This window comes from Rhagoletis pomonella, unplaced genomic scaffold (assembly GCF_013731165.1).
Source record: "Rhagoletis pomonella isolate Grant_MI unplaced genomic scaffold, Rhpom_1.0 Rhpom_scaffold_00009, whole genome shotgun sequence".
Taxonomy (NCBI): domain Eukaryota; kingdom Metazoa; phylum Arthropoda; class Insecta; order Diptera; family Tephritidae; genus Rhagoletis; species Rhagoletis pomonella.
The window spans coordinates 29327074-29340371 of NW_023458563.1; the positions used below are offsets into that span (position 1 = coordinate 29327074).

General features: G+C 32.9%; 1 protein-coding gene across 7 annotated transcripts in view; it reads left to right on the forward strand.

Moving 5' to 3' along the window:
* The window catches only part of LOC118745696 (calcium-dependent secretion activator), a 393045-nt gene that overhangs the window by 337438 nt on the left and 42309 nt on the right, over positions 1 to 13298 (forward strand). For all 7 annotated transcript variants that reach the window (XM_036479292.1, XM_036479290.1, XM_036479296.1 and 4 more), the window contains one exon: positions 10387 to 10696. In XM_036479292.1, the coding sequence (XP_036335185.1) occupies positions 10387 to 10696 (310 nt within the window). The remainder of the gene's footprint in view (positions 1 to 10386; positions 10697 to 13298) is intronic.

Here is a 13298-nt window from a genome sequence, read left to right on the forward strand (position 1 = left end):
TTGCGATTAGTTGAACAACTTGCCATAACATCAAAATTGTTTGATCTTTCATACAACCAAGACACAACTTCTTTCAACTGGTCCACAAACGTTGCAATCTCGAGCACAACATCCTCAAGTTGAGCCAACCGTCGCACAGTGCTCCCCTTCCATATGAAATGTGGGCAAAAATAGAATTCTGGACGGATTTAAATGAAAATTGGCTTCTTAATAAAATTGAAGACGCTAAATTCAAAAATGCAATTTGTTTTTGGATAACTTTCATACTTATACTGTAAATAAATGCAGTTTGAAGTTGAAAATTTGGATTCTTGTGGCATTTACATAGGTATGTACAAGGGTTGTTGCGAATATTCGCATTCGCAACCGCGCAGCTTCCGCATTTATTTTAACATTCGCATTCGCAATAATCAATGCGGATCTTTTGCGAATGCGAATATTGAAGGGACAGAAAGTAACAGTTATTTTCTTTACGAGTTAAACTTGGCCAAATATTTTTTATTCCCAACTAAAAGTCCTTTCTGGACAATAAACAAACCGCTTATCCAAATTAAACAATTTTGGTATCAAATGAAAGAGGACTCAAATAGCTTTAAAACTGAAATGTCTAAACAAGCAAAGTCACCTATTGAAAAATATTTTAATAAAAAATGATAATTAATTACCATAGAACAAACCTTGGGTCAGGTATATGAACTTCTTTAGTATTAAATGATATAAAAAAAAATATATATAAATAGAGGTGGTAACCTTCGTTCGTTATTTCTGCTTAAAAGCTATTTCAGTCCTCTTTCACATGATACCGAATTTGTTTAATTGTGATAAGCTGTTTGTTTATTATCCAGAAAAAACTTTCGGAATAAAAAATATTAGGCCAAGTTTAACTGGTAAACAAATAACTGGTATTTTCGGTCCCTGGAATATTATGCAATTGCAATGATAAAACGTATATCTGGCCAGTCACAGAAGAAAGGATCAAAAATGAATTACAAAAACTAAAATCGAAAAACGCTGTTGACGCTACTGGTTCTCCACATTCAGAAACAACCAAACGAATGAGAATGAAGAATTCTTTGGAAAACAACGGTGTTTAATCAACGATCTTGCCGTGATACTAGATTGTGAAGATGAAAGTCATGAGGATACATACGACATTTACAGACCGATGCAATTCCCAAAAAAGAATTATTGCACCGCAATAAAAAAAAAATAAATATAACTGAATGTCCTCTCGACTGGTGCAGCGTCAATAGAAAAGAATTTACAATTTTGTCAAGTTTCAAGTTTTTCAAGTTTTTCGTAGTATTTAGTAGTTATTTAGTTTGATTTGCGAACCTTTAAAATTTTTTTATTGAATACAATGTTCCAATTTTTAAATTCAAGTACTAAAAAAAAATATTATTAAAAATTACTAACCTTTCCGTTTTTTATTTAACTAAATCACCTAAATTATTTCTTAACAAGTAAAGAAGTCTATGTTCGGGCGGAGCCGAACATTAAATACCCGGTGCAAGTATTCAATATAGGTTTTTCACCTTTCCGAAAACTACCGCTACATGGTAAGCAGTGATAGTTTTACGTCTATTTCATACATCTTCGGTAGAACGTTCAGTTAGACATAATGAGATAAACTTATATATATATATATATGTGGGCGGCATCACGCCCATTGTCCAAAATTCCATAATAATGTTAATTCTTTTCAAGGGATTGTTGTTAGTATCAATTTTAGGTAAAATTAGCGTTATAAAATCTTAGTCAGATTTCAATAACTTTCAACATTTTGCCTTTATGGGGCAACCACTATAATCATACGAGTTTGGTACACATTGATCGAACGATTACCGAGATACACATATGTGGTTTTAAATAGGCGGGGTTACGCCCATTTTCCAACATTTTATTATAAGCGTACTTTTTGCTAAAGTATTATTGCAAACATCAATTTTGAATAAATTAGTTTCAGTATTGATTACTGATTTATCGAAGCTTTCGCATTACTCTAAATTACCGTTATGTGGAATGTGGGCGTTGTTATTATCCGATTTTTTAAATTTTCAGCCGTTTGGTATGTTTTGTGAAGGCCAAATACTGTGCCAAGTTTGGGAGAAATTGGTGGAGCGCTTCCCAAGATATACACATGTAATCATAAGTGAGCGTGCCTACGGCCATTTTCCAAAAATTTATAATATTCTTTTATTCGTTTAAAAACTATTGTACATATCAATTTTGAGTGAGTGAGCTTAAGTAGTTACTAAAATATAGCAGTTTTCGTCTTTCTGAAAACTACCGTTATATGGGAGGTAGGCGTGGTTATCGTCCAATTTTGCCCATTTTCAACGCCATCCGTCCTACGCTCAAAATAAGTACACATACCAAGTTTCGTTAAGATATCTCAATTTGTACTCGAGTTATCGTGTGCACATACGGTTACTTTTTCCATTTTGATGATTTATGTATACATTTGTCTATATCTATCTCGATTCGTTTTGCCTGTTACAAACAGCCGTTATGTGAACAAAGTTATACAAGTTATACAAGTGCGCTCGGGTATAAAAATACTTGACATCCGCATCCGCATTCGCATCCGCGGATGTCTAAAATTCCACATTCACAACATTCCTGGTATGTACATATAGTTCGTTCTATTTTCAAAAGTGAGGGGTCAAATGACAGGGCTTGGCCTGTAGATGTGCAATAAAGTTTTATTTTTTTTGAAACGGGTTGCCACCTGTTAAAAATTGTATTAAAATTATTTAATAAGTTAAATGAACTAGATATTACAATATGGGTATCAATTAAAACGGCTTTGAAAATGATTTACCTTTAAACGACGCGTAGAAGGGTGGCCACATAAAATAAACCTCTATTGTCTACAGGTCAAGCTTTTTAAACTGCCACTTCAATTTTGAAAACAGAACGAATCGTGTAGATCTGATGACACTGACAAAAATGAGAAAGGATTTTATGCATTAGCAAAAAACGCATTACTTCAAAAAGTGCAAAAAATGAGAAAGTTTTTATTTCTTCTTTCGAAAGCTAAAAATCCGTAGTATTTAATAAAATAATAAAAAAATACATATTTTTACATATATTTTTTATTCATTCCACTAAAATTTTGATTAAAAAAATCGTTTTTCTGGACTACCAAAAAAATGTTTAATGCTGTAGCTATCTTCTATCTATATGGAAATAAAAAACGTCAAACCAACATTTTGTTTGAAAAAATGTATTTTTGGCATTTGTGAAGAGCTTACGCATGGCTATGATCTTATTAATATTCTTAGTATGAAATTTGCATGGCATAGAATTTTTCGAATTTCGCATTTTCCGATTTTTGCCCACTTAGGCTTGCCGCCAAGTTTCTGAATCGAATTTACACAAATAAATAAATAATAGGGCTCTTCGTCGAAAGTGATAAAGGGATAAATTGCTTAAATTTATCAGTTTATCTGCATTCTTTCATGAACGCACCTTGGTAAATAATTGCACAATATTGTTTATTATTTAACTTATCTGGCTAGTTACGTTTCATTCTTACCTCGTCCCTGGAGCTAATTTACTTTTTATGTTTTCGTTTGTCCGGGTTGAATTTTGCTGAAATTTATTCGTTTATCCACCACAATCATCGGATAAAGGAATAAACTTTGGTTAAATAGATTCCAATACAAAGTTTGACAGTTCATTTATCAAAAAAATAAATTTATCATTTTATCAAGTTTATCAGCAGTTTATGACTTTTCATGAATACCCCTAATGTAATGGGAAACAAGTATGCGATCATTATCGTATAAAATCGTTAACGATTTCCTGGCACCAGGATAATTGTCGCCGAGCAGGGTTACATTCTGAAGGTCTTGCGATGCTTCTTATAATAAGGCTTTTTCGGTTACTTGTTGGTCTTTAGACATACGCATTAACTTCGGATGGTTATCGCGAAACCCGATACGAAAGAATTACAAGCTTTCTAGCCGGCTCTGAAAATAAATACGACTCCGTCTTGCCCGATGCAGCATCCTTCATGAAATTACGAAATCCCCTTTAAACCGATGATACCAGTGATAATTGTTTAGCTACGTAGTGTGCAGACTCCCTACCAGTGTCTGACCAGTTTTGCCGCGAATCATTTTTAGTGGTAGCCAAATTCCTTTAAAAAAAGGGCTAAAAAGGAGCTAAAAAAAGTCATTGTGGCTAAAAATGGTAGCTGAAATTTTTTACTTACATATACATATATAAGTATGCACACAAACATTTTCAATAAGTAATGGTATAGAAAAACAATGAACTCTGGAAAAAAAGCTAATATTTTATCCAACCAAAAACTTTTTGTAAATATACGACACCAGCTTGCTGGCCCCATCAATTGCTTGTACCACTAGGCTCGAAGCAAATAACTTACCAGTATGCTGGTACAATATTTATTTCTTTACAAATGAGGTCGAGGAAAGATCGAATGATTAGTGCCGAAATTTCATTTTTTTTTTTATTCAAAACTGCAATATCGTGAACTTGATATTCCACAAACACGGCTTTGACTCATATGGGGCCAGAAAAATGCCTTTTACTTAGAAAATTGAGCTAATTTCACCACTCACGACACCAGCATGCTGGTACAATCATAAAATATAAACAAAAATAGTTTTTGAAGTCGCACCGCCAGCTGGTACAATCACAGCACAAGAACATACACGCAGTGTTGCCGTTTTATCCCTTTGGTGGCTAGATTTAGCTACCACATTCTTTTTTTGGCCACATAAATTTAAAATTGCCCTTAGCCCTTTTTTAGCCCTTTGGAGAATTTATTCATACTGGGCATGAGTAAGTTGTATATGCTTAATTTGATCTATTTTTTTTTTGCATATATGTAAGAGATGAATTTTTAAACTAAGAAAGACTGATATAGTATATGTATTGTATATTTCTTACGTTTTTATACATACATACTGTATAAGTGTTAGGGCTGTTTCTTAACTTATCTATTCACGATTTAACTATAGTTTAAAATAGATAAGTTTACCGCCCTTAGGGGCAGTTTTTCAGGGCCAGTTTAAACTCAGATTAAGTAAACTGGGTTTAAATTGAACAGCTGGCCGACACTTGAATGGCTGGTCTTAGTTTAAATCAGCCAGATCGGGCGTTTAAACTTAGTTTGAACCACGGCCGTGCACTGAAAAACTGGCTCCTAATATGCTTCATTCGTTAAATGGCCCATCAAGTCGATTGACCGTGTATGTTCTTGTGGTGTGATTGTACCAGCTGCTGGTGCGACTTCAAAAACTATTTGAAAATTTTATGATTGTAACAGCGTGGTGGTGTCGTGAGTGGTGAAATTAGCTAAGTTTTCTAAGTACAAAATATTTTAAGTTCACGATATTGCAGTTGTGAATTAAAAAAAAAACAATGTTTAACAAAATGGTAGAAAAATTATGAAATTTCGGCTCAAATCATTTCGATCTTTTCTCGACCTTATTTGTAAAGAAATATATATTGTACCAGCATGCTGGTAAGTTATACGCTTCGAGCTTGATGGTACAATTACTTGATCGATCCAGCAAGCTGGTGTCGTATATTTCCCCTTTTATACGAAAAGGTTTCTGGTGTGTATATATGATTATGTAAGTAAACAATTTTAGCTACCATTTTTAGCCACAACGACTTTGTTTTTAGCTCTTTTTTAGCCCTTTTTTAACTAAAAATGCTTCGCGGCAACACTGCATACACGGTCAATCGACCTGATGGGCCATTTAACAAATTAAGCATATTAAGGGCCGTAAACTTATCTATTTTAAACTATAGTTAAATCGTTAATAGATAAGTTAACAGCCCTAACACTTTTACAGTATGTATAAAAACGTAAGGAACATACAATACATATATGTATATACATCTGTATATTAGTCTTGTTTAGTTTAAAAATACATCTCTTACATAAATGAAAAACAAATGAGATAAAATTAAGCATATACAACTTTTTCATGCCATGTATGAATAAATTCTCCAGAGGGCTAAAAAGGGCTAGGGGCAATTTTAAATTTATGTGGCCAAAAAAAGGATGTGGTAGCTAAATTTAGCCACCCAAGGGCTAGAACGACAACACTGTGTCTGCCCCCGACATTTTTCCACCAGAGTACAAGGCATATCAAAGCACTTACCTTGACAATTCTGTTTCTGCACTAAACGATCCGTCAAAATCCTCGGAACCGATAATTGTCGAGTACTAAATCACAGCGCACTGTCCTCACAGGAGGCACCATATGTTGGATCTTTAGGGAGGTTCTTTAAGCAATATGGGCTGCAACACAGCGATGGAAGAAAACTTCAACACAATTGCTTGCTTCCCGAAAATTTTCCCTTTATTACTTATTCAGTGCAATTTATGTAGTTTTACACGTCGTTTTTATATACATCTAAAAAACTTGCCTACCAACCGACCTAACTGTCCAGTCCGATACCATTCCAATATGTGTGTATGAAACGAATGCAAAAAGTAGGACTACATTAAATACTAGTACAGGACCACACTTCCGTAACCAACACTAGTAACCAAAATGGTCCAAAAATATGGAGATAAAATGGTTACATTAACATTTCGACGTCATTGGAACTCACCACCTCTGGTCCACCGCCGCAAAACATAGGACCACCTGCAGAACCACCACTGAACTTCATAGGATTTTGTAAAAATCGAATATTCCTTAATTAATGAGTGTACTTTTCAAATTTAAATACTAAAATTCATTATTTTAAATGCAATTTCTTAAAATTCGTTTTACTAATATTAACATTTGGCAAGAGGTGGTGTTCAAAACATATATCGTCGTTTAAAGTACAAAACCGCGTATCGTCATTCTGCAAAACCGCGTAACTGACATTTGCTGTTTTTGTACTTTAAACGACGATATGATTTTTTTACGTTTGACGTGGTCCAGGTCAGCTTAACGAGTTACTAGTATGCAACTTGATCCTTTTGCACATACTTTAAAACTATGTCCCAGTAGATCACCTGGTCCTCAAATTTTTTCATGGATGTCTATACATAAATAGGTATACGAAAACAAAAGGAAAAAAAACAATGTAAGAGCATCCAAACCAATGATGCCCCTTTTTGCTTGATAGATGCAAGAATAGAGAAATTTAATTAAAACTTAAAGGTAAATTACAACATAATATAGTTTATCGAAGATCAATCAAAACCTAATTTAAAAATTAGCTTTTTATTTTCTGAGCAAAAAAAAAACAAAAAAAAATTACGACTATTTTCCGAGCAAAAAATAAAATAAAAAAATAACGATCCTTTTCCAAGCAATAAATAAAACAATGAATAAAACTCAGAAAAAATTATGTAAAAGTAATTTTTTAATAAAAGTTTTAACCGTTACGGTCCCTGGTTATGACTATACCAAGTGCTTTAACACTTAAAATTTAAGACTTATCGAAAAGTGAAGTTAATCGAATTGGCTAGTGAAGCAAGTCCTTACACCGCAATTTCATATGCTTTGACTAAGGTTGTTTCTATACCAAAACTAAGGAGTTTGGGATTTAAAAGAAACTTTTTATACCCGAGCGCACTTGTGGACAAGCGTATTATAACTTCGTTCACATAACGGTTGTGTGTAACAGGCAAAACGAATCGAGATAGATATAGACAAATGTATACATAAATGATCAGAATGAAAAGAGAAATCGATTAAGCGGTGACTGTCTGTCCGTCTGTCCGTCCGTCCGTCCGTCCGTATGTGCACACGATAACTCGAGTAAAAATCGAGATATCTTAACGAAACTTGGTACATGGACTTCTTTTGGGCGTAGGACGGATGGCATTGAAAATGGGCGAAATCGGACAATAACCGCGCCTACCTCCCATATAACGGAAATTTTCAGAAATACGAAAACTGCGATATTTTAGTAACTGCTAAAGGTAATTCACTCAAAATTGATATTTACAATGAGTTTTAGACGAAAAATAAGAATATTAAAACATTTTGGCAAATGGGCGTAGCCACGCCCACTTATGGTTACATGTGTATATCTTGGTAACAGCTGCACCAATTTCTTCCAAACTTGGCACAGTTATTGGTCCTAGTATAGCATACCAAATGGCCGAACATTTTTGAAATCGGACAATAACCACGCCCACATCTCATATAACGGTAATTTAGAGAAATACGAAATATTCGATAAATCAGTAAATATTAAAGCTAATTTATTCAAAATTGATGGTTACAACAATTCTTAACAAAGAAATATGTTTGTGATAAAATTTTGGAAAATGGGCGTGGCACCACCCACTTATGATCACATATGTGTAACTCGGTACGGTTATTGTGCTTGCCACATAAAAGCAAACCGTGGAAAATTGTTAAAATCGGCCTAAAATTACGGCCGCTTTTCATATAACGGTAAATTTCAGAAATGCTTGAAATTTCAATATTTCGAAATTTATGGACGCTAATTTACTTAAAATTTATACACCGCGGCTTATCATATACAAACAAAGTAATTAACAATTGCCTTTTATTGTTTTAAGTAATAAAAGAACTTTTTTTAGGAGTTTATAAACATTTAAGTTAAATTTCCAAAAAATTCCGAAGAATCCAGAATCCAACTCGGAAATGCGAAAAATCCCGAAACATTCGAAAGAGTTTCGAAACATTCCGAATAAAGTTCCGAACGTTTTCGGGAAAATCCGGAAGGTGTCGAAAATGTTTGCGATTTTTTGTTTCAAAAATAGCATGTTAAATTTGCATTTTATCTTTTTATTTACTTTTTAAGAGCAAACCGCAAAAGAAATCGACTTGGTCAAATTGATAAAAGTTAATACAAGACTTTTTTGCTTTTTATCACTATTTTAAGATTGAAATGTATCGTTAAACCAGAAATATACCGAAATACTCGTAAAAGTCCAGAATTAAATACAAAAATTCTCGGAAAGTTCTGTAAACTCAAGAGTTCTACAAAAATCCTGAACTGCCTGAGAGAAGTCCCGAACACCAAAAAAAATTCTAAAAATGTAGAAGCTTTGAGAAAAGATTCAAAATAACGCGAAAAATCTCTATACTGAGAAAAGAGTTTAGTTACGTCAACTATGTAAATATGTTTTGTTATAGTTACCAAATCATGTGTTAAGACAAATATATATATACATAGCTGACTTTTTTCAGTAAATTCATTTCATTTTTCTATCTATGCCTGTTTTTATCACGACCCCTGAATAGTTTTATATAATATTTTTGTTTTCTAATTTTTTTGTAATTTGTAATGGAATTCTTAGGCTCAAATTTGAAAAAATACTGATGGCCACTGTCAAAAAAAAACCCAGAGACCTTCTGCATTTAATCAAGAAACCATAGAAACATGAGTTTTTAGTCATTTTTCCATATTTTTTATATGTAATTCCACGTAACGTACCAGTACATATTTACTCCTGTTAATAGTTCCATATCTACAGTTCAATTAATTAAAAGCATATATACTTATGTACAGATGAGATCAACTAATTTCAAAATTATATTGTTTGCAAATTATGTTATTTATTTATTTTTGATTATTTTCATTTAAAATATAATTCAATCTATAACAGGAACCACATTAATAAAAGTTTATAAGCTTGCACAAATTGCAATAAAATTAATCAAACTTCAAAAAATTATCTTCAAAATTTCAAAATTTTTAATTAGAATATTTAAAAAACTTTCGGGTATGCAGTTTTGTAGCCCATTCAATTTTGGACGCATAAAGTGCAAGTTTGAAGTTGTTAAAAGTTACCGTTGATTTTTTTTAATTTTTGTGTGGAGGGTGTTGCAGAATCAACGGTAATTGGCATTTTTTTGACAATTTTTTTAAGTTTGATTAATTGTTCGCAATTTGTGCAAGCTTTGAAACTTCTATTAGTGTGGTTTCTGTTATAGATTGAATTATATTTTAAATGAAAATTATTAAAAATATACAAATAAACACAATTTGCAAACAATATCATCTGAATTTCGATGCTACTTAGTTGATCGCATCTGTATGTATTTCAAGGAATATATCATATGCATTACAAACATATAACCTACTAACTACATCCATTATTGAAAATTTTCCAATAAAGTAAAATTTTTCGAATGCCTTGTTTATGTTCGCTTGTTCTTGCTATGCTCTTATGACCACAAGCATACATATGTACATACATATACAAATATCTACACACCCACACACGCAAGTACTATATAAACAAGAATTTTTTGATCCATAATTCATGCTTAGCTTTGAAAAAATCATAATTTGAAAAAATAATAATTTAAACTTCATACCTAAGTGCTATTCTAATTTTAAATTCTGCTTTCATTTCAATTTATCGAAATCAATAATTCCATTGTGATCGTCGGGGTGCATTTCATATAGAAATGGTTGTGCCACATCCGAGGACCTCTTCTGGAAACTAGATGCCTTACAGTCATTCATCCGTGATCTTCATTGGCCGGATGCGGAGTTTCGTCAGCATTTGGAGCAACGCCTGAAAATGATGTCTGCCGAAATGATCGAACAATGCATACAGCGTACAGATTCGTCGTTTCAATCGTGGCTGAAGAAAAACGTGGCCTTCATTTCAACCGATTATATAATACCTTCAGAGATGTGCGCAATGGTTAATGTGATATTAGATGCTAAAAATCAAAGCTTTAAATTAACTACAATAGATGGTATTGATTTGGTAAGTACATACCCGCAACTGTAGCGCCAAAAGAACATAACACTGTCAAACAGCCATTTAAGGTCCTATGCTTGTTTGATTTGTAAAACCCTAAAAGGATATTGCAACTAATCACAGTTTTTCTTCTAGAGAAAGTTAAAGTTTTCAGTTTTTGGTCATACGTAAAAAATATTACAAAGAGGAAGAGCAAATGATTACTAAGCGTGCATATTATTCTTTGGGTACCAAAACAACTTGCAATTATTCCATAGAGAATTCACTTCCAGTCCCTATTCTCCTCTATTTACCTTGGGAGCATTTTGCTACTATCACCTGAAAAATAGACAGAGGCGATTACATGCGCTTACATTCTATTTTTGACTAGGCACCTTAGGCCATATGGCCAGAATGTCTTCTTGTACCAATTCAGAAATATGAATTAATGTTGTGTTGTTTCTTAACAGAATAGCCGATCTAAGCTTAAAGCTTAAACAGACGGCAGCGTTGATCCGGATCAACTCGAGAATTAACTGTAGTTGATCCGGATTAAGTCCCAGTTAATCCCGATCAACGCAGCCCTCTGTTTAAGCTTTAAGCCTGCTTTATGTGGTGTCATCGACTATCTTAACATCACATTCATTGAAGTCGCATTTAGCCTGATTAACATCAACATCCAAGAGCTTTTTGTTAAACCGCATGGCCGAAACGTTCGGGGCTTTTCCATTCGTTGAGATGAGTTCATCCGTGAAAGTTTCAGTAAATTACTGCAGGGGAAACTTGAAGTTACTTTTTAGCAAGAGAAGCTCCCTCGACCGCCAAAATCTACCTCAGAAGCAACGTTACCGAATTGACGATTTCGTCGTCATTTTGGAGTTTTTTTAATTTAATGACGTTTTGACGATTTTTCCCCCGTAATGACGATTTTTTACTTTAGTTTTTCCACTAAATTACATATGTATGTATGTAAAAAATTTTTTACAGGAAAACGTAATCCAAAATACAACAATGCATTTATCTTGTTTTGTTCTACAACCGTGCTTTTAGTTATATTAAATTGGTTCTAAAATTATAACCAAGTCGTTAATTTGAACTGCTGACACTGATTTTAAAGAGATAGAAAAGTAGGAGCGGGAATTTGTTCAGTCAAAATTATCTAATAAGTTAATAAATGCTAATGTTACACTAAAAGGTTGTTCGCACCAGGCGATTTTGCTTTCAACTCACGCAGGGTTGCACGAAAAATAAATTGAATAACTAAAAATATCAAACTATAAAAAAATATAAAAATATTCACCATAAAAAGGCGTTTGCTTTGTTCAACTTTGCATTCTAATTTTGGTTGAACGGCCTTTCAACTAATCGCTTTCAACAAAGTTGGTCACCAGACAACATTTAGACATTCAAATTTTTTTCCGTACAACGCTGCGTGAGTTGAACGCAAAATCACCCCATGCGAACACCCTTTAAGGGTCTTCACATCCATTTTAATAGTTTTGGTAAATTGCTGGTTGACACTCGGTAATTTTATCAACTGTGAACGTCCTTTTCAGTTTTCTTTTGTTAGTCTGGTAAACTGTGTTTATCAACAGCGGATTTGTGGTTTTTTTTCCTAAAAAAAAATTAAATGTAGCAGAAAATTTATAACTTTCAAAATAAAAATTTTAATTTTTAAATTTGTGAGCACACCTATGTTTTATATATAATTTTATTCGTAATCTCTTAATAAATCGATTAATATAAGTGTAATTCATTTTCATCAAGTGCTTCAAAAGCTAGACGAGGAATAAACATGAAATAGAAAACAAAAGAATAAGCTGGGTTCAAATTACGCTGTTCAAGTTGTAAACTTTGAGCAAAGATTTTGAAAGTTGAACTCACTTAATTGGCACGTTCTAACTTCAACGGCATGCCCCGTTTTACCAGATTGGCTCCGGTTTTCGAGATAATGGTACTTGAAAATTTGATTAAATTTTAACTATTTTATAAATAACTCCCTCAGTTTTGAAGTTATTTTACTAAAATTTTGCACATAACAGTTTTTTTATTATTTCCTTAATTATTCCTTAAAATTATCGAAATAGGTTCACATTAACATATAGCTCCAATACAACTGATTACTCAGATATGTGTTTTTGCCCTATAACTCTAACTTCATATCTGAATAATAAATTGTATGCCCGCTATATGTTAAGTTGAACATATACTAAATTTTAACCTGTTTAATTGGAGGAGTTATAACACAAAACAACGTCTCTGATCAATCAGTTGTATGGGAGCTAGATGTTTTAGTGAACCGATTTCGATGATTTTATGGAATAGTTAAGGTAATATTAAAAAACGGTTATGTACAAAATTTTAGTAAAATATCTTCAAAACCCAAGGACTTTTTTTATAAAATAGTTAAAATTTAAGCAAAGTTTCAAGTACCGCTATCTCGAAAAGTGGAGCCAATAGGGTAAAACTGAGGACGCCATTGAATTTAGAAGGCTCCAATTAAGTAAGAGCAACTATCAGAACATTTGTCGAAAAAAAGTTGCTTTGATACCACTCTCGAAATATTTTGACTAAAAGAAGAGGCATAATTAAAATTGGTAAATCAGGGCTTATACACACTTCTAGAGAC